The sequence below is a fragment of the Aedes albopictus genome, chromosome 1 (genome assembly GCF_035046485.1).
Source record: "Aedes albopictus strain Foshan chromosome 1, AalbF5, whole genome shotgun sequence".
Classification (NCBI taxonomy): Eukaryota; Metazoa; Arthropoda; class Insecta; order Diptera; family Culicidae; genus Aedes; species Aedes albopictus.
Window position 1 is genome coordinate 146,921,328 of NC_085136.1, and position 23,860 is coordinate 146,945,187.

Consider the following 23,860-nt stretch of genomic DNA (forward strand, 5'->3'; position numbering starts at 1 on the left):
CGGTGGCGCTTAGCCTGTTTCCCTAGTGGTCCGAGAGTCACCACTCACTTTGTCCTCGGAAGGCTGGCTTGGTTTCCCTGCCTGGTTGCTCGCGCTGGCCGTTCCTTTCTTCCTCTTCGCCTTTCCATCCCTGCCTATCCCAGCCTTGGGCCACGTCTCCTCGGCAGGTTTCGATCATACAGTTCGAGCCACCGTAGGGTGGTTTGAACTCGCCGCTACGGCTCCGGCGAGCTGCCTGGTTTCGTGCTGAATCGTCGCGTTGCCAGCAAAAGGAAGCTGTCCGTTTGGGTGGACCGCTCCTCCTTGCTCGCATCAGCCGCACTCCGCTCTTCGGCCAGGAGATCATACTCCTTCTTGGCCAGAGCCAGCGATTTGCGGAGCTTCAGCATACACTCTTTCAGGTCTTTACTGATGGTAGTCCGTGGGACTACACGCTCAATAAGAGAATCAATACCCTATGATAGTGCATCATTGAACGCACACAGCGCACTACACCCGGTACTGAAAAAAAAATCGCTTGCCGAAAAGTGGCGCTAGTCAAAACGTCGCTATTCGGTTTGGTGCTGGTGCCTTAGTATGATGATCACTAGATTTTCATTCATGCTTCCGATACTCTTTCAAAGTTCTTCCCGGTGTCTTTCTGGGGATTCCTCCCTGATTTTTTACAAAGAAGGGTTTCCCTGCAGGGATTCCTCCCAGGATTTTTCCAGGGATCCCTCCAGAGATTGTACTTCTTGAGATTCCTTCGGAAATTCTTTCAAGGACTTTGTTAATGGTTTCTCCAGATATCCCTGGACTCTTCTTAGGTATTTCCAAGGCTTTCACCTGTTTTTGACCTTCGTGCTTACCAAGCGATATGCAATTACAAAACGCAGAGAGTAAGCTGAAGAGAGAGCTCTCATCTCAGTTAATAAATGTAGAAGTGTCAATACAGTTACTGTGAAAATGCGGAAGCTGAAACGCAGACTTTGCCCCAATTGGGACGTTTCTCCAGATATAAGAAAAAGAAGAAGAAAAAAAGAAGAACACTGCCTCCAGAGATTCCTCCAGGAATTCCTCCAACGATTCGTCCAAGGATTTGTTCCGTGTCTCTTTCCGGGGTTCTCCTTAGAGATTCCTCGCAGCATTTCTTCTGAAGCTCTCACAATAATTCCATTCGGGTTCCTTCTCGGAATTTCTTAAGTTCTTTCGTCAAAAATTACTCCTGAGATGCTAGAAGTGTGGCAAAAAAAATAGTTAGAATCCTTAAATCCGGTTGATAACACCAGCTAGATAAGATCATACAGAAAGTGGTTTTCCGGGAAATGTATCAAACTGGAAAACATTATTCCGTCTAAAACTAAATTGATGAGATTCTAACGTTTTCAATTCGAAAACATTTTTTTCAGATCCTCAATCTACACCCCTCGCGTGGAAGAAACTCACCGACGCACGACGGACACATGGCGCTCGCGAATGTCCCAACGGGCCATGTCGATCGATAACATCAGTTTCACATCCCAGCACGAAGATTCGGTTGCATCACGGTTCAACAAGGAGAACACCCTCAACCATCAACACAATGGCAGTGGTAACCATCATAATGGCAACAGCAACGGCCACCATGCCAATGGAAATAGTAACAACAGCCACAACAGCAGCAACACCAACATCAACGGGAATGGAAGCAACCATCACAGCACCCGTAGCTCAATGGAGAACATCAACAATAAGAACGATTACCATCACCCCAGCTCGAACCAAAATGGTAACGATGATGATGACGATAGCGAACAGATCATTCCTTGGCGAGCACATTTGCGGAAAACTAACAGTCGCCTTAGCTTGATTGGCTAGAGCTAGCTTCTAAGACCCTTCGGTGGTAACTAGAAATAGCTTATTGTATAAAGGTTTATCAAGAATACTGTCAATGCATATTATATTTTAGCTTAGTTCAGTATAGCAGAAAGCTGCAAAAATCACCTAATTTTATCTTTCGATTACATTATTTAATTACGAAAATACTGCTTATAAACAAAAGAAAAGACCAACCTGAAGAGACGGGCTTAATTGTAAACATAAATCAAAGATTTCGTTGCAATATTATTCTAAGGTTACTGTTAATGCAAGTAGCGACGAATGAAATGGGCAAGGAGATATGAATTCATAGAAAGATGAGGATAGGAACGATGTTAAATATATGTAACTCGAAGAAGACAAGAAACTGCATTGTGATTATTGTTATCAATCTCTAAAACAAATAAATTTAGATCTATCTACTAATAAATCGAACAAAAAAAAAACTACTGCCAATGCATAACTGTCCCGTTATGAGGTTTCCTAAGTTTCAATATTGCTTGTGTGAGATACCTTCAAGCATCCAATATCCAAAACAAACGGCATAATCTACCAGCAATCTGAGCGAGCAGTCCACATATCCCTTCCGCAAATATTACGAAGCAAGCATGAATGTACTGTACACCATTATCCATCGAATCGAATTATCAGTTAGCAGAACAAAATAAATACAATTGTATAACACTTACATTACATAACGCAACCTACGCAATATTCAACGTAATAACATTGTAACGGGATTTGAAACGACATTCCATTTTAGAGCTGCATTAGGTATAAATTTCATTTTCGTTGAATAGTTATAAATAAACGTTTATCAAACAGTGCTGGCTCCGCTGTCCTGGTCCGAACACTCCATTGCATTGTTCGTATTGCATTTTGCATAAAATTTGTTGATTATTCTCCTAGACGCTGAAATCGCTTAGCACTGAAATGTCCAAAATGTGCATGCTTGTGCCATAAGCCATAAATTCAGACTTTCCAGGCCATAACAAAAATGTAGTAACAGTACTGAGCGGTTCAGCGTGTATTATATTGATAGGAAGTGCTTTTAGAACGCTTCATAACGTATTGTATAAATTTCCTTTCAAATCATAATAATTCGTTAGAATCCCAAAAGTAGTAGATAATACTGGGATTCACGGCATAAATATCACAAGGCAGGCTAGTAATCTATGTAAACATCTATTTTGGATGTAAACATGTGACGTCGTTCTTATCGTTTTTCACAATGATCAAATTGGTGTGGAGTACTAGATCACATATGAACGATTTGAATTACGTCATCAAAAAGCTGTCAGATCTCGGGAATATATCACCTTCTGTACACCGTGACTGGGATTCACTAAACAGATTATATAACTGTGTAAGCCATGATAATCTGATTATTGAAATGTTTCATGAAATTGCGAATGTAATAACACTAGTTTACAGCATTTTTGAACTCGGTAAGCTGATGATCATTTTTGGTGTAGAATCATGCCCTGAGTTCGAAAACGCGAAAGAAAAAAATTACAGTAGAGTGGATATTTTTTCGACTTTCCATACAAGGTTGATGATTTGAAATCGATTTTTGTTCTATTTTTAAGCAAAGTCGCTCATTTCAAACATCTCATTCTCCGTAATTAATGCTCCGATTGAGCTGAAATTTTTACTGTAACTTGCCTACATATGATATGTCAAATAAACGTCGAGAAAGAATTTTTAAGTTGTTTTTTTCTTATTGAAAAAAAAAAAATACATTTCTTCAAAAATTTTTGGGAATTTTGCTAAAATTTAGGAAGATCGTCCCTAAAACTCGCCAATATCTTGAATTTCATCAATCTGACGCAAAACCTGTATTAACATGATCGAATGGTATTGTATTCAGCTTTCAATTTGTGGAAAAAAGATTTTAAATTGGTTGAACAAAAGGCAATATATTTGAATTTTAGTAAATTACATATTTTGAAAAGTTGCAAAACTCGATATTGAGCTAAACCTCAAAAACTGTTCTACTTAAAAAATTTTGAAGGTCGGTTTCGAATTCAGCACTAAATTGTGTTTCAAAATTTTTGGTCGTTGACAGAAGTTCACGACTTTCGTTTTATTTTGTAAACTTGTGTAATCAAAGATTGCCTTGGCGATCGCAACGTTGAATCAGGATAATATTAAATCAGCGGGTCACGCTTTTTAGTGAATCCCCCTAATAAGTGTTTCTTATTGGAATTTGATCAGATTCAGCCTAAATATATGCAGCTAGCTGTGTGACATTAGTGGCTATAAAACTGCTCCAAACATTGGTGTCAAAGCTTTCACCGCACTTGTATTGCATACAAGTTCTCATTAAACGCTTGCAGATGTGCTTGTCATTATAATTGCGAAATGTTGTGAAATTCAATTTTATTTGTTTACATTTATAATTTTTAACGAAAAGTTTTGCCTTTTAACTACTTTGTTTTTGTGAAAAGTTGGAAAAGTCGAACTAGAAAATTCATGGGACTAATATTCGGTGCCGCACTGCAGTCTTAATTAAAAAGATAACCTCTCCGTGACAATGGCCATTGGATGCCATTGCCGTGACCAGGATTCGAACCTGGGTTACTACGGCCACAACGTAGGGTCCTAACCACTAGACGATCACGGCTATAGAGGATTGGTAGTTGTGGTGTGTTTGTAACTTTTACACCTTCTTCAATTTCAAGGTCATTGAGAACTGAGAGTGTAAAATTAACAAGATTGCATTATCATCTGTTGCAAAATTTCTTGAAATTCTGATCCCAGTAATACATTTATTATGTCGTAATCTTTCAGAATTTCGTAATAATGGGCAAGATTCTTCAAATGAATATATCTTTTTATCTGTCTAAATACCTTTTTCTTAATTTTTACAGCATAACGTCTGAACTGCACAGCTTATCGCGTTCGGTAATTTTTACCGAAATCTCAACCGCTGAGCGTTCGGTAATGGATTTTTAACGAAATTCTATAAGAAAATAACAAATTTCGGTAAAATGTCAAACTCTAACGAACTTCGGTAAAAGTTGCTACCTTTACCGATTTTTTCCTGTAAAACAAACATAACGGTTGAGATTTCGGTAAAACATTACCGAAGTCGGTGGTTTTCTCTAACTGTGTGGGACAAAGCCTACTTCTGAGTTTTTTTCTGTTAATTATCATATTGCATTTGTATCTCTTGTGGCAGGCACAAAGATGTTTTATGCCCAAATATGTCGAGGAATTTTCCATTGCGAAAAGTTTCTAGACCGACTGGGAGTTGAACCCGTTACTCTCTTCAGCATGATCTTGCTAAAACCCGCGTGTTTACCGCTTTGGCTATATGCGCTTTTCTAACAACAATCCACCACTGTTAAACTTCAATTAGCCTTGTGTTTACGAAAAGTATCCTACCTATTTTTACAAAAAAAATATGCATAGGTCGTGTATGGTAGTTAAGTGCATTCTTCTAGATGCTTCGTCCAATGTTCAACACATTTCTTCGAAAGCTCAATGACCTTTAAATTGAAGAATATGAACGAGAATCAAACACACGTAAAGAATCATTCCTCTATAGCCGTGATCGTCTAGTGGTTAGGACCCTACGTTGTGGCCGTAGTAACCCAGGTTCGACTCCTGGTCACGGCAATGACTTTCCGATGGTCATTGTCACGGAGAGGCTATCCTTTTTCTGATTTTCAGAATGCTTACATAATAATAGCAAACAACGCCACAATCAATCAATAGGGCACTGCATTGTTTTGATTTTGTATGGGATTTTGACGTTTCATGGCCTTGTTGTTTACATAATTTCTGTAAGAGTAAAAGAGATGGAGAGGATTTCATGCAGTTCCCTATTCAATTTCACAATGTTTTGCAACTGGCTAAGCTTTGCAGAATAGAATAGTGATGAAAGCTTAGAAACAGAGATTAACATTTTGCGCAGTTTCTATTTATTTTTGACTATGTATTTGTCGACTTTCCGGTGAACAATGAAATTTAAAGCTTGTGAAATATGTTGCATACAAGTAACGCTTCATTTGACGTTGAGATCATACATTACAAAATGTTGTGAAATTATTCTGGCTCATGCTTTAACAGTGCAAGAGCATGTCCTTTGTTTTTATTATTAGAACTGCAATAATTTTGCCCGATCCCGATTGAACTAATAGTCAATAAAGTTTTCGTCGATGGGAGATTTCTGTTACTTACGAAAAAAAAGTCTACCTCTCCGTAACAATGACCATCGGAAAGTCATTGCCGTGACCAGGAGTCGAACCTGGGTTACTACGGCCACAACGTAGGGTCCTAACCACTAGACGATCACGGCTATAGAGGATTGGTAGGTTAGGTGTGGGTGGTTCTTGTACACATTGTTCGACTTCAAGGTTATTGAGAATTCAAAGACCGCTTTAATATAAAAAAAAAATAAAAAAATGTCTTATTGCCAAAATTCTTTATTACACCAACGAACCTAACCTCAAAATGACTGACAATTCATAGGTCATTTTGACAGATGCAACATGAGCATGAAAAAGACGGCAACAAGATCGATAAAGTAGAGTGTATGATCCATCTTTTTTGTGCATGTGAGACCACAAATGGCCTGAGAAGTGTCAAACATTTTCATGGCTATCTTTGTTGGTGTAATGAAGAATAACTTGCGAATGGAACGTCCGACTTGGATCGTCTTGGTTTTGTTTGTTTATTTTTTTTACTTGTGGTTAAAAAACATGAAGAAATTTGTATTTTTTTAAACGTTCATGTATTTTGTGAACGGGGACATGAACTTGTAACATCAAAAAACGCAGTAGGCAAGACAAAGTTTGCCGGGGACAGCTAGTTTTTAATAAATTCTTAATTACACCAACAAACCAAACCTCAAAATGACTGACAACTTTCAGGTCATTTTAACAGATGTAACATGAGCATGAAAAGGACGGCAACGAGATCGATAAAGTAGAATATATGATCCGCCTTTTTCGTGAAAATGACCTGAGAATTATCAAACATTTTCATGGCTAGCTTTGTTGGTGTAAGAAAGAATTCACGATACCTTGCTATATCCTGTTATACCCCGGTATTCAAAAACGGTCATAATTTGACAATTCAGCTGACAGTAATATGAAAACGGCTTGTTGACCGAACGAATATTTTATATCCGACCGTGTCCATAAAAAGAGTAAACGCACAATATAAATGGAATCGCTGCGCAATACGTGACAACGATGTATCCCACGCATCGTCGCATTCGAATTCTCAGTGTCCTTGAAGTTGAGGCATATGTACAAGCTTCAAACAGAACATCATTGTCTGTCCTCTATAGCCGTGATCGTCTAGTGGTTAGGACCCTACGTTGTGGCCGTAGTAACCCAGGTTCGACTCCTGGTCACGGCAATGGCTTGCAATGACCATTGTCACGGAGAGGTAGACTTTTTTTTTTAAAGTAACTAACATAAATATCCCATTGGCTAAAATTTTATTTGACATTTCAATCAATGTATAAACCAAATTAATTTCACAACATTTTGTAATGTGTAATCTCAATGTCTACTGACTGAAAATTTGACAGGAGGTTGCGCCCAAGCCTGTGAGTGTTAATATCAATATCAACACTGTTGTCGTTTCGTAAAATAGACTATTAACGGAAACTTTATTTGTCTTTGCAAGCGAGGGGCCATTCATCGCTATAGACGAATGCACCGATGAACTGAATTCATCGCGGTCCGAGAATTTTGACACTAGAGCGGGGTCGCTTCCAATCAGAAGTGAAAGATTTCCAATCAGAATTGAACAATTCTGATTGGGAACGACCCCGCTGTAGTGTCAAAATTCTCGGACCGCGATGAATTCAGTTCATATATATTGCAGTACCAATAATAAGGTAATCTAACCAGGGTTGACAATCGTCCTTCTCGTCACCACTGCGTGAAGATTCGTCCGAAAGAACAACGGTGACGATTAGCCTTTTCGTCGCCGACTGCGGGCATCACGACGAAGCTCAATCATAAATAGTCACCCACCAACTTTTCCGTCGTCCTCTTTGTTCCCTGGAAATGAGCGACGACGGGCCAAGCGAACGCCAACTGGCAATAGCTTTTATTGGCGTTTCGGCACTTACGGTGATGTGAAACCTCACTAGCTCAATTGGTAAGAGTGCTGGATTGGAAATGTAGGGGTCGTTGTTTGATTCCAGGTGCAATTATTTTTTATTAAAATCTTTTTTTTTTGTTTGTTGCTGGTGGTAACATTGACTCCGTCGGCTAGATGCACTTGGACGAAGAGCGACACAAAGCGAATGAAGATTTTGTTTTCGTCACGACGCAAGCCCTTCACGACGATTCGCTGGCTTGAATGAGTCATCCAATGTGGAACGAGCAACGATGACGATCTAGTTTTCGTTCTCGTCGTCGACTTTTTTGGTCGTACGGCGACGATTTTCAACCCTGAATCTAACGATTATCACCCTTCTCTCTAAAGCAGCAGCAGAAGATAACATTTTTTCGTTTAATATTTTCATACGGAAACGTTTCCGTATGAAAAGAAACCAATGCTCCTCGAGAGCCCAATAAACGATTAAATGTCAGATAGCCTTATAAAAGCTTAGGAAATGTTGGCAACTGTCAAAGTATGAGCCAGATGAATTTCACAACATTTTGTAATGCTCGATCATCAACATTGGCAGATCAAATGACTTTCATACAACATTGTTCACAAACTGTAAGTTTCATTGTTCAACGGTACACTGAGAAAAATTTTATAGTATGTGCAACCATGCAGTAGTTCTTATTTCTACCATGCCAAAACATGGTAAAATTACCCATAATTTATGTTAAGTACACCAAAAATAGTTAGGATTACTATGGTTTGGCATTTCGTCAAATGGTAATCATCACAAAAACACATGGTCAGCGCTAATATGTGTTTGTGTTTAATTTGACTGCCTACGCATATCATTTCCACCATGTTTTAGTAAATTTTACCATGTTCACCTTTTTGACAGCTCACATTCGCAATGTTTAATTGCGCATATTTTTTTGTAATTTTATAAGACAGAAGCAGACCTCTTCAGGAACATCCATTTGCAGGTAAATTATAATCAATAATCAGAATGCAATAGACCATAAATCGGAAAATAAATACCGTTTTCGTTAAAAGATACGAATAGAGATTTTTAAATGAGTGCATCAAATGCTGGGCCACGCTTCAAGCCGTGGAAAATTGTTCATGTTAGGACAGGCGAGGAGACAGGAAGGCAAGGCAAGAGTTGGAAGATTTAATAGCTGATTGGCCATACAAGTACTAATAACTATATATTTTATTCACAGATCTCCTTGAAGTTCTGCAAAAGATGAAAATGTTGCAGAATCATTCTGCGCGAATCTGCACCGAAGTACTCGGCAACGTCAACGATCGATGCCCCTGTTTGCAACAGTCTTTCAGCGGGAGCACATCGTATTGCACAAGAATGTCCTCGGAAAACCTCTTCCGGTGCTGTTTCTTCAAGGAGATTACGCTGGAGAGACTCTTCCAATGTTTCGGTCGGTGTTCGGAAATTTCGCACAGAGAGTGGTTTATTCATTTCAAAGCTCAGTCACGAAGGATGGAATTCCCCCAAGGCTCGGCTCAAAGGAACCCAAACTTGTGCACCTGCGAAATGCTTATGTCCTTATTATATCTATATTTTTACGAATATTGTAACATAAATCTACAGGAACATAAATGTATAATTTAATTTATTACTTTTTTTTCTTTCGAAAATGTAAACAATCCTCAATAATACCGCTAGTTGTAGTCAACCATAAAAATAGTAAAAACGTCTTTTCAATGGTTACGTTTACCATGCTGATTATCGTTGCACATAGTAAAAAAGACTGAAAAATTTGGTTGAGAACAAAAATATGGCAATAATAGTTGCATGGTAAATTCAACCCCATCCATGGTAGTCTCAAGCAGGAATCATGGTCTACCAAAATCAAGTAGTAAAAGTGTTTTAATTTCACCCTCGATACGGTCAAAATTACCATGCCCGTTTTTTCAGTGTAATAACCGGTAATTAAGTTACGAAAATATTGTCGCGATTATCTTTTATTAGAGCCCAACGGCGATCGTAACGCCCGCAAGGCATACAGCCGCAGTGACAGTCGCAGGGCAAAATAAAAGAAAATATGTTCCCGCCCAAAACGAAAGCACGTGGGTTTCGTGAAGTGACAGATGTTTTTGAATGTATTTGTGATGAACGGCTCGAGTGGCGCAGTGAAATGAGTTTGCTCGCTGTCAAACCCCATACAATGGAATAAAATACTTTCAGAATCTGGTGACACTTGTATGATTAGTAACTGTCGCGCTTTTATCAGAAACCAGAGGCAGATTATCGTCATATTCTGATTTTTCTTGAGAAGCATAATGTTATGTGGATCAAAAGTTTTAAAAAATATTTCACTGAGGACGTCCGAATTAGAGTTTTTCGTTCCTGCCACACGATATTGTATACATGGGTCTTTGGCAGAGGAAGATTGCAACATATGTGAAATTGAATGGATTCAACTACCTATCATCTGTGCTATTTCATAATCTGTCTGTCTAAATGCTTTGGTTATATTCAAAAACAGTACGGACTGTATGGACTGTTTCGGAACACAGTCTATTGGGCTAGCTAGTGAGGTAAAAAAAGACAGCCTCTCCGTGACAATGGCCATTGGATGCCATTGCCGTGACCAGGAGTCGAACCTGGGTTTCTACGGCCACAACGTAGGGTCCTGACCACTAGACGATCACGGCTATAGAGGATTGATGATTGAGGGGTGTTTGATTTTCATATACATTCTACAATTTCAAGGTCATTGAGCATTGGAAGAAATGTGTTACAGTTGTGCATCCTGCTATACACTACGAAACTGTCACGGAGAGGTCGATTTTTTCCGTAAATAACAGAAAATTACCATTGACGGAAACTTGGATGGAAACTTTATTTTTCTTTTGATTTGGTGGACATTCATGCCTATATTTCAGGTCTAATTATAAAAGCTGAGGAAATGTTGTTAAATGTCAAAGTATGAGCCAGAAGAATTTCACAACATTTTGTAATGTGTGATCATTGGACGTTCATAGGTTAACTGACTTTCAGACAACATTGTTCACAAGTTGTAAGTTTCCTTATTTGCCTAATTAAAATGTTCTGTGGATTAAAAGTTATACAAAAAATTTCACCGAGGTTCCGATTTCGCTTGATATATTATCGTTTGTTTGCATGCAGCTTTTTACCAAAAGTTCGTTGATGTGTGGTTTGTTAATTGCAACCTGGATTGCAACATATGTTTAATACCTATCTGTGCTATTTCGTAATCTGTCTAAATGCGTTGGTTATATTCAAAAACAGTACGGACTGTATGAACTGTTTCGGAACACAGTCTATTTGGGCTAGCTAGTGAGGTGGAAAAAGAGCCTCTCCGTGACAATGGCCATTGATTGCCATTGCCGTGACCAGGAATCGAACCTGGGTTTCTACGGCCACAACGTAGGGTCTTGACCACTAGACGATCACGGCTATAGAGGATTGATGATTGAGATGTGTATGACTCTCATATACATTCTACAATTTCAAGGTCATTGAGCATTGGAAGAAATGTTTTACAGTTGTGCATCCTCCTATACACTACGAAACTTAAGGCCGCACGGGACGACGTGTAATTTTTCCTATCTTCCCTCTCTTTCTAACAATTTGCCTCGCGATTTTGAAGAAGCAAATATCAATTTCCACTGCACTGACGTAGCTGAAACTTCAGTCGATTGTGCACCACAAGTGAGCAAATGAACGATCAAATTTCTAGTCAATAATATGAAGTAGAAGTTGAGATTTGCATCTTACTAGCAGCAGAGCAATGGCGGACGTTTCAACCACCGTCCCGTCCGGCCTTAACCTCCAAAATGCAATGGTCATTGTCACGGAGATGTCGATTTTTTCCGTAAATAACGGAAAATTACTATTGACGGAAACTTGGATGGAAACTTTATTTGTCTTTTCAATTGGGGGACATTCATCCCTATATTTCAGTTCTAATTATAAAAGTTGAGGTAATGTTGTTAAATGTCAAAGTATGAGCCAGAAGAATTTCACAACATTTTGTAATGCGTGATCATTGATAGGTTAACTGACTTTCAGGCAACATTGATCACAAGCTGTAAGTTTCCTTGTCCACCAGTAAGCTACGAAAATGATATTGTCGTAACGAAAGATGATTTTGGAAATCACATCTAATCGCTACCACAATAGTAATAGTAATAGTAGTAGTTATGTGGATCAAAAATTTTTCAAAACATTTCACTGGAAATTCCGAATTAGTTTGAAATATCTCGTTTTTTTAATTAGAACATGATAGGATCAGATAAAGATATATGCCGAAAACTTTAGCTTATATCACCATCCTTTATTAAACTATTGAACCTATCCTCAAAATGACTGATAACTCTCAGATCATTTGGACAGATGCTACATGAGTATGGAAAGGACGGCAACAAGCTCGATAAAGTAGAATATATGATCCTTTTTTTTCGTGCATATGTGTGGTCTGTCAAAATGACCTTAGAAGTGTCAAACATTCTCATGGCTAACTTTGTTGGTGTAATGAAGAATTGTGCTAAACACGTGGATATTTAGCAAGACCATTTTCAGGGATCGATTCTCGCTCGCTTCGTAAAGGAAATGGGATGTTGAATCTGTAATTCACTTGAATTGAAGAATGTGTATCGATTGAGCCATAAATAAACGAACTAGATAAAAAAAAAGAAGAATGTGTATCACAATCAAACACACCAATAATCCCAATCCTCTGTAGCCGTGATCGTCTAGTGGTTAGGACCCTACGTTGTGGCCGTAGTAACCCAGGTTCGACTCCTGGTCACGGCAATGACTTGCAATGGTCATTGTCACGGAGAGGTAGATTTTTTGTAAAAATCAGAAAATTACTAATGACGGAACATTTCTTTCAAATCGGAGAGTATTCTTCGCAATATTGCAGTTCTAATAATAAATGCAGGGGAAATGTTGTTAAATATCAAAGTATGAGCCAGATTAATTTCACAACATTTTGTAATGCGTGATCTCGCCCCATGTCAATTGACTTTCATACAACATTGTTCCCAAGCTGAAAGTTTCATTGCTCTCGGGCTCTCGGGTAAGCTACGGAAAATGTTATTTAAATAAATCAAAAGTAACACAACACATTTTGTCGAGTTTCCGAATTAGTTTGAAATCCTATCTAGTTTTTTGTATGGGAATATGATGGTATCAGATTTCAATTTATGCCGAAAGCTAGGGTCTACATTGCCTTTGCGGTATTTGGCAAGACCATGTTGAGGGTACGATTCTCGCCCTGTCCATGAATTTTACGTGAAGGAAATTTCCGTGAATTCGTTGACTTTGGACAAAGAGTATATTTGCTCCTGCCCCACGATAAACGCATGTTAATAACTGTGAAAGTGCTCATAGCGCACTAGAAGCAGGATTCGTGGGATGTTTCCCCATGAGTGAACTGTTGGTCTTTTAGCTTTCATCGTTTGGTTGCATGCAGTTTTTCATTAAAAGTTAATGTTTTTTTAGTTGTAACATATTGTGATATTGAATGTATTCAGCAGCTAATGAGGAGAAAAAAGATAACCTCTCCGTGACAATGGCCATTGAAAGCCATTGCCGTGACCAGGAGTCGAACCTGGGTTACTACGGCCACAACGTAGGGTCCTAACCACTAGACGATCACGGCTATAGAGTATTGGGGTTATTGGTGTGTTTGATTCTCATATACATTCTTCGATTTCAAGGTCACTGAGCAATCGAATAAATGTACTTGTGCATTTTGGACAGACATGAGCTGAAAATGCGATTAACATGAACGACCTATTAATCTTTCATAATGATTCTTAGGATAGTTACTTATCGTAATCAAAAGACTATGATATTTGTTAAAAAAAAAAACAATATTACCAATTCTTACTATATTCTAAAGCAACATGACCGAATGACTGTGTTACTGCAATAAGTATCCAAGAAAGTGTTGTTACGGCACTCTTGAGCTCTCAATGACCTTGAAATTGAAGAATATGTACATGATTCGAATACACCAAATCTGCCAATCCTCTATAGCCGTGATCGTCTAGTGGTTAGGACCCTACGTTGTGGCCGTAGTAACCCAGGTTCGAATCCTGGTCACGGCAATGGCCTACAATGGCCATTGTCACGGAGAGGTTATCTTTTTTATTTACATTACATTGTGGGCGATTATATGACTGATTCAATGCAATGTTTTATAAATATTTTTGCAGCATCAATTTTGTTAAATAAAATAAAACATTGCAATTAAAATAACTAGCTTCTTGACGCTAAGGATTTCACAACATTTTGTAATCGACTCAACTGTGAACTTTAAATGAAAAGTTGCATGCAATAAGCTGTGGTGAAAGCATTCACTCCGAAATTCCAAGCAGTGTAGCCTTGAATATAGCTTTTGATTTTTCGTATAATTCAGTTTGTGGTATACATTTAGGCTGAACTCTGTCCGAGACTAGAGGCTTGCTGTTTGACCTGTTCCGAGTTCTGTGTAGGTAAATATACTTTCATTGCAAGTGAAAATATTTTCTCTATTTAACCCGCAGGAGATTGCGCTGTTGTATTTTGTACAACACGTTGAAAAAATCTCGCTGTGCTGACGGAAGAGGCTAACCGCGCGAGTTACGGAAGGTTAATGGTCTAATCAACATATATTACTGCAGTTAAAAACGAAATATACTTCATACACGACACGGAGAAAACTCAATGTGGTTTGAAAAACAAAAATGTTTGTTATTTTACAAACTCCCGCAATAGTTATTTTAAACCCCATTTTAATTGCTTAAAATCACAGTTTTGGTTTAAAAAACTGCCCGGTTAGTAAGTTGTACTTTACAAAACTGATACAAAACAACATCAAAAATAGTTGTTTCGAGTCAAAATTTGAGATTGTGTTTGTCTAAAGTACGGTTTGTATTTACTAATTGGTCAGTTGTAGCGACTCAGCTAAAAACTAAAATGTCGGGTGTTTTTACAAATCCGGTGGGAAAATCGAACCGATATTGTATTTGGCGAAATATCTTGAGAATTTAGGTCAAAACAACCCAAAATTTCGGTTTGTTCGTTTAACTCTGGCTTGTTCAAATCTCTATAAGCTTCAGTCATTGGCTTTATGTTGTGTAGTAATCGAATTGAAGCAGTCATCACTGAATAAAAGGGAAGCTAGTCAAATATAAACCATAAGCTAATACACTGCTGCAAAACAGGTAGGTGTTGTCAGATTTGTGGTTATAACTGAACTGGTTTTTATTTATTCAAAGAATACAAGGTTGGTGAGATTAGTAAATTAAGTTAATACAAAATAAAGTTTTTGAATGTAGATGTGAAGGTAGTCCATTCTCTAACATCTCCCTTTTCGTATTAAAACTGCTTATCATCAATACGTTTCGTAGTCGTCAAATCTGCGTGGAAGCCTCGTGGTTCTCTGTGGACGTATACGTTCTTCTCTGCCTGGAGATTTTGCAGAACTACGTTGTTCAGATGTTGATGACTGCAACTCTGCATCTCATCCGGTGGTCTCTTGTTTCGGAATCTGCTGTGCTGGCTTGATCATAACGTTGTCCCGGCGATACTCATGACCATTCACATCCACAACAGTAGAACGGTCGGAAACTGGATCAACTACGGTCGCAGGCGTCCATTCCTTCTCGGTTGGTGTGAGTTTTACGAAAACGGGCGGCAATACCTTAGCTTTACGGTCGTAGTGATATTTTGCCTCCTGTCGGTTGCGTTGTAGCTTCTCCTTTACATCTTCTTCAATCTTGGGCTGGTACTTCTGCTCCGCCAAGGGAATTCCAAAACGGGTTCGTCGATGCATCAAGCGTTGGACAGGAGAGCTGCCCACTTTGTTGGGAGTATTCCTCCACTGTAACAATACTTCCCAGAAGTCCTACTTTGACTCAAACGCCTTCCTGAGTAGTGACTTGGCAATTTTAACAGCTGATGCGGCCTTGCCGTTCGCTTGCTGGTGATACGGGGCAGAAACTGTTTGCTGGAAGCTCCACTCGACTGCAAACTTTCGAAATTCTTCGCTCACAAACTGCACGCCGTTATCGGTGGTTACGATCTGAGGCCGTCCAAACCGAGCGAAATTTCTTTTGCACGCTCCGATAATAGCTCCTGTAGTCATTGATTTCAGCTCGTCAAGCTCAAAATAATCCGAGAAGTGATCCACAGTTATCAGGTAAAACGACTTCCGCCCATCTAACTCGACCTCGAACAAATCCATGCTTACCTTCTGAAACGGATAACATGGTATTTGATGACTCTGCATCGGCTGCGGTTGCTGATTTGCTGAAAACTTCATACAGACATCGCAGTTCTGAACCGTTTGACGGATTTGATCGTTCAAGCCTGGCCAAAAAACTGTATCGCGAGCTAGTTTGACCGTTGCTTCGATCCCCGTGTGGGATTGGTGCAGTTTCTTCAATATTAGACCCCTCAGCTTCCTTGGCACCAAGATTCGGTCGTTCCGGTACACTAATCCGTTGTGAGTACTAAACTCATCGCGGTACGGCCAGTACACTTTCATCGCCTCCGGTACATCATTTTTGCTCGGCCATCCGTCAATGATGTAGTGTATGACTGAATTTCTGGATCGTTGCGAGATTCAGCTGTAATCTGCGTTAGCCTGTCATCTGAGATAGGAATGAAGTCAATGATGTTAATCTGTAGCACTTCATATATATCATAAATCTCCCTATCCGTTGTGTCATTGCTTGACAACGCAGCTCTGGACAGCATATCTGCAATTACTACTTCCTTACCTGGCGTGAAACGAAGTGTTATCTGGTATCGTTGTAGAGCTAACAACATTCGCTGAATTCGGAGGGGAGCTTCAACCAGTGGCTTTTTGAAGATCCTCAGCAATGGTTGGTGGTCCGTTTCCACCGTGACTGGCCTTCCCAGGATGTAAAGCTCGAACTTGCGGCAGGCGAACAGGATAGCAAGGGTCTCATTTTCAATCTGGGCGTATTTTCGCTCCGTGCTGCTAAGGGTTTTCGATGCATAGACGATTGGATGCCCGTCCTGCATCAACACTGCTCCCAGCCCAACGCTGCTGCTATCACACTGGATGACAACGTCCTTATTGGAGTCAAAATACCGTAGGACCGGCGCTGACGTCACCATCGCTTTCAGTTGGAGGAACGCACTCTCCTGTTCGCAATTCCACGACCACGGTTCATCCTTTTTCGTCAGACGACGCAACGGTTCCGCCACTGTTGATAGACTTGGGAGGTAGTTGGACAAATATGTGATGGTACCCAAGAATCTCTGCAATGCTGTGACATCCTTTGGGCGTTCCATAGCAAGGATACTGCTGATCTTGTCCGGATCCGCCTTCACACCAGCTGACGTCAGTACATGACCGAAGAATTTCACGTTTTCACGGCACAACTTAACCTTGTCGATATTCAGCTTGATGTTTTGTTGCTTGACACGCTGCAGAAACGCTTCCAGACAACGGTTATGGTCCAACACTGCTTCTTCGACGGTATCTCCGCAGCCAAATATGAGCATGTCGTCCGCAAGTGCTCGCACTCCTCGCAAGCCATGAAGAACCTCGTGCAATTTCTTCTGAAATATTTCCGGTGCAGGTGATGTACCGAATGGCATCCTCAGCCATCGATAGCGTCCGAAAGGCGTCCAGAATGTCGTGAGTTTGGAACTTTGCTCATCTAGACAAACTTGCCAGTATCCACACTTCGCATCTAGGGTAGAGAAAACCTTTGCATTTGTCAATTCGTGCAACAGCTCGTTAGCCGTTGGCATCGGGTAGTGTGGTCGCTTGAGAGCCTTGTTCAAAATGATCGGATCAAGACAAACGCGTATTTTATTATTGCGCTTAACCAGCACGAGATTGCTGACCCAATCGGTGTTATCCTCTTCTTTTACGATCACACCTTGCTGCTCCATTTCATTTAGCGTTCGCTCCAGATCCTTCCGCAGTGTTACCGCTATTCTACGTGGATGCTGAACGGATGGCTTAATGTTGTCATCCACCTCCAAACTAAGGGTCCCGGAGAACTTGCCAAGACCATGGAATACCTCTGGATACCTTTCGATAATGTGCTCAGCTGAACCTGTTTGTTCCGATTTGATGGAGTAACACAACTTGATGAGCTGTAGCGCCAAACACGTTTCCTTGGAAAGTAGTGGGGGTTGCTCGAAATCGACGACATGGAATACCACTTTGTATCGTTGGTTGCGATGCTCGCAGGGTATTACAGTCCTTTCCAAAGACTTCAGGGATCCTCCACCAAAGGCTCTCAGCACAGCTTGCTCGCTGTCCAGTTTTAGCTACTCCGTTCCCAAAATCTTCATAGCACTGTTCTTGCCAATTACGTTGCACGATGCCCCTGAGTACAGGATGCATTTCACTACAACAGGACGATTGTTTTCATCGTAAAACTTGATGCCGGTTTGTAGAACGGATTCCCCATCATGCTTGACTGGGTAGAGATACTGAACCGATTCGCATGACTCGTCGCTCCTGACCCCTTCATCCATGTCCCGATCTTCCAGCTCTACTTTTCGAACGCTGCCTTGATTCCTGGAGGTTTTCTTCCGATGCTGTTGCTGTTGATCTTCCTGTCTCTTCCGACATACTACCGCAAAATGGTTCCTTTGTTTGCAGTAGTTGCAAACAGCTCCTCGAGCTGGACACTCCGTTAGTTTGCTGTGGAATCCTTTGCCGCAAAAGTTGCACTTTTTTGTTTTCTTACCGCTATCCAATCTGTCGATGGAGTGCGCGGACGCTGCTGCCGGTTGCAGCCAGTTATGGTGTTCCATCTCCGACCGTGTAGCTTCCTCCGTTTGGCACTGTGCGATGACCATTGCCGACGTCAAATTTTGTTGCTCAATGAACCGCTTCTTCAAGTTTGTATCCAAAATACCGGTAATGATACTATCGCGGAGCATTTCATCCTCCAGATTACCGAAGTTGCAGTTCTTGACCAGCTCGCGCGCCCTGTTGATGAAATGCATCACACTCTCTGCCGGTTTTTCGTCGCTAGCTGGTTGTTGACGGCACTGGAAGAACTCGTAGCGAGCTAGTTTGACGTCCTTCTGCGGAACCATGTACTTCGCAAGTGAAGCCAAACACGCCTGTACAGTGTCCCTTTCCTGTGGTGTTAGCGGCCATAGATTGAAGATTTTGCGCGCTTCCATTCCTAGAGCTGCTTTGAAGGTTGCTATTTTTACCCGTTCTTCCCGTACTTCGAGTCCCGATGCAATCATATAAATTTCGAACTCGTCGCAGAAGTTCTCTTTCATGTTTCCGTCCAGTTTCAAGGGCGCTGGAAACGGGATACTGCTGTTGATGGCAAATGGAGCTGAAGGCGCTCCGCCTCCGGCATTTGCCGCTCGATTCCCGGCTGGAGGAACTCCACCGGACGCTTCATTCAGCATCGTTGTTGCTAATTTGTCGTTCCGAACCGAAAACTTGTTATTTCGTACGTACGTTTCGCGATTTCGCGGCGGTGAGTCGTCTCGAATTTTCTAATTGCGCAGTATTTAAACTTCTGACACCATGTTACGCGAGGTAGGTGTTGTCAGATTTGTGGTTATAACTGAACTGGTTTTTATTCATTCAAAGAATATTGTCACGCTTATCTTAGATTCTCAGCAAGCTGCGTTCGAAACGCGAGCCTCAGATCGCGCCAGACTGCGCACGTATGATTTGTACACGGTGTGCACCTTGGCAAAAACTGTTTTGCAGCCGTCGCGTACGAATCAAACGGGCGCAATCTTATGGCGGCTGACTCAGATCAACAGGATCTGAGTGATTAAGCTAGGATTGTGCAGTACACTGCTCCAATAACAATAGAACGTTGCGCCACAGACAAACAGACGTAACACTTACGAAATTTCCATCGACCACGCTTTTAAATCACGATCATTTAAATTTTCATAGTTGTGGCTTTCACAACCAGAGGCGCGCATATCGTTTTTCTATGCGTTTGACGTTTCACACTAGCGCCTTCTGTTGACGATATTGCACAACACAGTTTTTCTTGCAACTTTTCCACCAGGTGATGGTAGTGTGAACTGGGCGATGGATTTCCATGAAAATCGTTCAAGGTGTTAAGTCTGTTTGTCTGTGGTTGCGACATGGTCAAAGACACCCAAACGTGTTCAATGCTGTTATCACAGACAAACAGACGTAACACTCTGATAATTCACATCGTACAGCAATTTAACGGTCTTTTTCAAAATTTGATAGTTGGCCAACTGCCCAACCGTGGCGCTCGCATCGTTTTTGTTCGAGTTTGACGTTTGCTCACTACCGCCACCTAGTTGGTCGTCGGCCAAACATAAGCCTTTTAGCATTGGGCGAATATGTTTCCGTGACTATGATTTGAATCGAAAAATGTTCGAAGTGTTACGTCTGTTTGTCTGTGCTGTTATCATTGCTCGGGAAACTGGGCGGAATGATGTTCTTCACAGCAATAAGAGTACCACCCGACCGTTTCTTGGTGTTTGTCAGCGCATTGCGATCACCACGATAAACAGCGTAGTCGTTACAGAACAGCATACCCGATGGAATCACTTCGTCTAACCACGTTTCAGTCAACACGATTACATCGTAAAGCGAGGCAGTCACTGAGGTAAAAAAATCCTGAATCTTTGTCCTCAGCCCTCTAATATTCTGGTAGTATACCGAGATTCCAGAACCTAGTTCGTCCTGATTGCTGATCGTTCGTAGTTTTAGCGGTGTTTCGTCATCGTCAGCTTGTGGGATACGTTGTATTTCTTCCAGCGAAAGTTGTCTAGAAACAATTGACGCATCAGAGGTCGTCGACTGAATTTAAATTCAACTTGCCTTGAGGTACGGGTTGGAAGACCCTTTCGCCACTCCCACACGCAGGCCCAGGACGACTGCTGAACGCTGGCTGGAATGGCGCGACTGGGAATAGTTCTTAATCCCCTCTGACTTAACGCCGACCGATATTCAACCGAATATTAACTGGAGTTTGGTAAAAACTGGCACTTTCGGAATATAAAATTAAATCAAACCTAGGCTTTTACTAATTTTATAATCCACAATTTATTATTGTTCATAAATCCACATTCTTCTTTTGGAACAGAGTTTTATTTTGGAACTGGAAATGTACCTAGCGTTTAGCTTATAAAGCATTATTACCAATAAGATTCAGTCCTCTAGATAGCTGTGGCAAATCCCACGCGATCGTTGCCCATATCGAACTCGGTGTAGAACTTACCGATGAAAACATCACCCAAAATCCACAATGGCCCATTTGGTGGTGGGATATCAATTCCCATGAAACCAGACAGACAGATAGTCTTACCCATCTGGGCCACGCGCAGCACATAATCAGCACCTTCGAGTTCAAAGGACTTTCCTCCCAAAACGAACGAGATCTTTGGCAATTTGGGAATCAACGAACAGTCGACCATGTACTCTCCGTTCATAATGGGAGTGCCACCGATAGCTTTGTTGATAGCGGTGACCTCCGACACAGGGCCAGCAATCAGACTGGTACCAGTATCGGCAATCGCCTCACATCCATTGTTGCAGAATTCGTTATCACCCACTTTGACGGAATCCATCTTAAACTGCCAGTAGGCTTTACGGTCTACGGGCAAATAGGTGAAATCTCCGGTATATTTGTTTGAATCCGATCCGCCGAAAATGATTTCACCGCCTTCAGCAGCACTTGGATCGCGGTTCAGGTAGAACGAAAAGACCGGAGCGTCGATGAGACCTTGGTTGAACATATTGTAGAACACCGGAACGACGCCATCTACGGAAATCGAGCTGTAGCCCAATCCAAGAATTCCGTCAAATTTGGCCGCAACAAACACCAGTCCCGGTTCATTGATGGCTTCAGCGAAGGTTTGCTTCACGATGGAAACTCCTCCCAACCCAACGGTGTCAGTTGACAAGTAGCCAGACAAGCTACCCGACCCGTATTGAATATGGAAGGCCGTGCCGTTCTTTTCAAACGTCGAAGACTTCTTGGCATTGTATTTGTTGTGCATCACTGCAGAAAAATAAATAAACAGAGAACGTTATGGCTATCGTTATGAATAAACAGAGCAGATAGCGGTTGACTCACAGCAAGCAATGTTGGTGAAAGAGCATTCCTTCGATGGCACCCACAGATTGGATGATCCCGTATCGAACACTACTTTGAAGCTCTGTGGCGGTGTTCCGATAGTGATAGCTCCATAGTATTGGGCCTGAGAAACATGAAATGAGTTGATTATTCTTAATTAGGTGTATGTGCATTCATCGATTAACTCTAGACTTACATCCAAATAGTTTGATAGTGGCTCAGGGACCGGGCCAGATACGGCATTGTACTTGAGACGCAATTGCTTGATCTCGGTGTCTACATTTCGAAAATGCTGACGCGCACTTTCGGTTTTCTGCAGTTGAACTCTAAATAGGCAGAGACGAACAACAAAGAGATTGAAATGATAATTTATCAATTGTAACCAGCGTTATGTGAAAAAGCAAGCAATTGCATGAATCATCACTGTCTACCTTCCATAAGCTTGAAAGTACAGTTTCCATATATGTTTGCCTTGTTTTGACATTGGCATGTTTGTTAATCAGATTAAAATATGAGAACTTACCTAATAAAGTCCGCTTGGGCTAGAACAGCCAAGCAAACGAGGACAATTATTGATTTAATTAGCATCTCGCCGGCTAGAGAGCGATGTTTTCGAGTGGCTGTCGTCAACGTCTGAACAAAATATTTAAAAAAAATAAAAACTTTCGCTTCCTAAGGTCGTTATCATTATGAAAGATTAAATATATATATAAATAAATAATACTCTGCTTATCGGCAAAGCATCTCATCTAACTACCAGTAAATAAGAAGCCATTTTTAGGAATATGGCAGAAAAAGTATTCAGCATAAAAAAAGGATACAACAAATCAGTAAATTTCTTACCTGCTCTAGAAAAAATAAACTTATACTTTCGAAGGGGACACAAAAAAGGACGATGTACTTGCTGTGAAAACCAGCTACAGAATGTTCTTCAAGCTGAAAATATCATCACATAGCAAATGATGAGTCGAGTAAATTGTGTGCATTGACATTCGCCATCAGCATGCCATCTCTTTTCTGGCCGGCCGGGTGGAGTTGGTACATGGGTTTAGCATTACTTTATGCCCTGCCGTTTGAGATATAGAGAAAAGGTTGTTTCAAATGCAGATGGAGCACCATCAAATATTAAGTTATGAGGAAGTGTGGCCAATACAACATGCCTATCACAATGCGGCATTTACTACTTTAAACTTTTCAACAATATTCAAAAATTACCGAAGCAAAGTTTGTTAAATATAACAGGTCTTGGTCCTTGGTATTATGGTTGTTTCAAAAACAGTTGCAAGTAAAAAATTATAATTCATTGGAAAGCAACATGCTTGTTTTTTCTGGTTTCTTATTGTTCATATTAAAAAAAAAGGAAAATTAGAGGTAATTTTCAATTATGCAACAGCTTTGCATAACTTGAAATTTATCCCTTATTTATCATTTTCAAAGTAGTAAACCGATCTAACAATCACTCATTTAGCAAGCACCTTCATGACGAATTAACTCAGTATGATGCTGAATAACATTTGGATAATATTCACTATTTTCAGGTACTATATATGTTCGAGTTTTGTTCACACAAATTTGGAGAAATTATAAAGCAGTGTTGTCGTTGTGCACCAACCGAACTGTTTGCTATTAAGGAGAAACTTCAGAGAATACACATATGGCTGCCACATTGGCCAACTTGGACCCCTACTTACGTTTTCAAGAGCAACAATCTTGAAAATTCGTAAACAAATGCGCTTGATTTGGAAAAGCTCCTTTTTTTGCAAGTGAGCAAAGCTGGGATAAACAAGTGCGGTTTGGTTCGATGCTTCATTCGACAGATTTGTGCCTCTAAAGTTCGTATGCAAAATTGCAATGGGATTTCTTG

At 40.6% G+C, this 23,860-nt stretch overlaps 3 protein-coding genes and 9 non-coding genes across 30 annotated transcripts in view; 5 read left to right on the top strand and 7 right to left on the bottom strand.

Annotated features, from left to right (window-relative positions):
• Positions 1–2,747, top strand: part of LOC109421864 (putative uncharacterized protein DDB_G0282133) — a 539,561-nt gene extending 536,814 nt beyond the window's left edge. For 6 of the 19 annotated variants that reach the window (XM_062845556.1, XM_062845557.1, XM_062845559.1 and 3 more), the window contains one exon: positions 1,389–2,736. In XM_062845556.1, coding sequence (XP_062701540.1) covers positions 1,389–1,836 — 448 coding nt within the window. In that variant the 3' untranslated portion in view covers positions 1,837–2,736. Of the gene's footprint in view, positions 1–1,388 lie in introns of all 19 variants that reach the window. The other 13 variants (XM_062845552.1, XM_062845549.1, XM_062845554.1 and 10 more) reach the window with 6 other exon arrangements.
• Positions 2,748–4,390: 1,643 nt separating this feature from the next.
• Positions 4,391–4,462, bottom strand: Trnah-gug (transfer RNA histidin (anticodon GUG)). Its single transcript has one exon. It is a non-coding gene; the product is annotated as a tRNA-His (tRNA).
• A 926-nt stretch (positions 4,463–5,388) lies between these two features.
• On the top strand, positions 5,389–5,460 carry Trnah-gug (transfer RNA histidin (anticodon GUG)). Its single transcript has one exon. It is a non-coding gene; the product is annotated as a tRNA-His (tRNA).
• A 610-nt stretch (positions 5,461–6,070) lies between these two features.
• On the bottom strand, positions 6,071–6,142 carry Trnah-gug (transfer RNA histidin (anticodon GUG)). The gene has a single exon. It is a non-coding gene; the product is annotated as a tRNA-His (tRNA).
• Positions 6,143–7,137: 995 nt separating this feature from the next.
• On the top strand, positions 7,138–7,209 carry Trnah-gug (transfer RNA histidin (anticodon GUG)). Its single transcript has one exon. It is a non-coding gene; the product is annotated as a tRNA-His (tRNA).
• Positions 7,210–10,521: 3,312 nt separating this feature from the next.
• Trnah-gug (transfer RNA histidin (anticodon GUG)) lies at positions 10,522–10,593 on the bottom strand. The gene has a single exon. It is a non-coding gene; the product is annotated as a tRNA-His (tRNA).
• Positions 10,594–11,287: 694 nt separating this feature from the next.
• Trnah-gug (transfer RNA histidin (anticodon GUG)) lies at positions 11,288–11,359 on the bottom strand. Its single transcript has one exon. It is a non-coding gene; the product is annotated as a tRNA-His (tRNA).
• Positions 11,360–12,646: 1,287 nt separating this feature from the next.
• Positions 12,647–12,718, top strand: Trnah-gug (transfer RNA histidin (anticodon GUG)). Its single transcript has one exon. It is a non-coding gene; the product is annotated as a tRNA-His (tRNA).
• A 781-nt stretch (positions 12,719–13,499) lies between these two features.
• On the bottom strand, positions 13,500–13,571 carry Trnah-gug (transfer RNA histidin (anticodon GUG)). Its single transcript has one exon. It is a non-coding gene; the product is annotated as a tRNA-His (tRNA).
• Positions 13,572–13,950: 379 nt separating this feature from the next.
• On the top strand, positions 13,951–14,022 carry Trnah-gug (transfer RNA histidin (anticodon GUG)). The gene has a single exon. It is a non-coding gene; the product is annotated as a tRNA-His (tRNA).
• Positions 14,023–15,135: 1,113 nt separating this feature from the next.
• On the bottom strand, positions 15,136–19,324 carry LOC134284441 (uncharacterized protein K02A2.6-like). Its single transcript, XM_062843513.1, has 3 exons — positions 18,260–19,324; positions 16,681–18,214; positions 15,136–16,551 (listed from the first exon to the last, which is right to left on the bottom strand). The coding sequence occupies exons 1-3, from the start codon at positions 19,322–19,324 to the stop codon at positions 16,442–16,444; spliced, it is 2,709 nt and encodes a 902-aa protein (XP_062699497.1). The 3' UTR covers positions 15,136–16,441.
• Positions 19,325–20,938: 1,614 nt separating this feature from the next.
• Positions 20,939–22,996, bottom strand: LOC109413801 (lysosomal aspartic protease). Its single transcript, XM_019687531.3, has 5 exons — positions 22,840–22,996; positions 22,520–22,629; positions 22,193–22,322; positions 21,997–22,120; positions 20,939–21,921 (listed from the first exon to the last, which is right to left on the bottom strand). The coding sequence occupies exons 2-5, from the start codon at positions 22,582–22,584 to the stop codon at positions 21,077–21,079; spliced, it is 1,164 nt and encodes a 387-aa protein (XP_019543076.3). The 5' UTR covers positions 22,585–22,629; positions 22,840–22,996; the 3' UTR covers positions 20,939–21,076.
• Between the last annotated feature and the right edge of the window lie 864 nt (positions 22,997–23,860).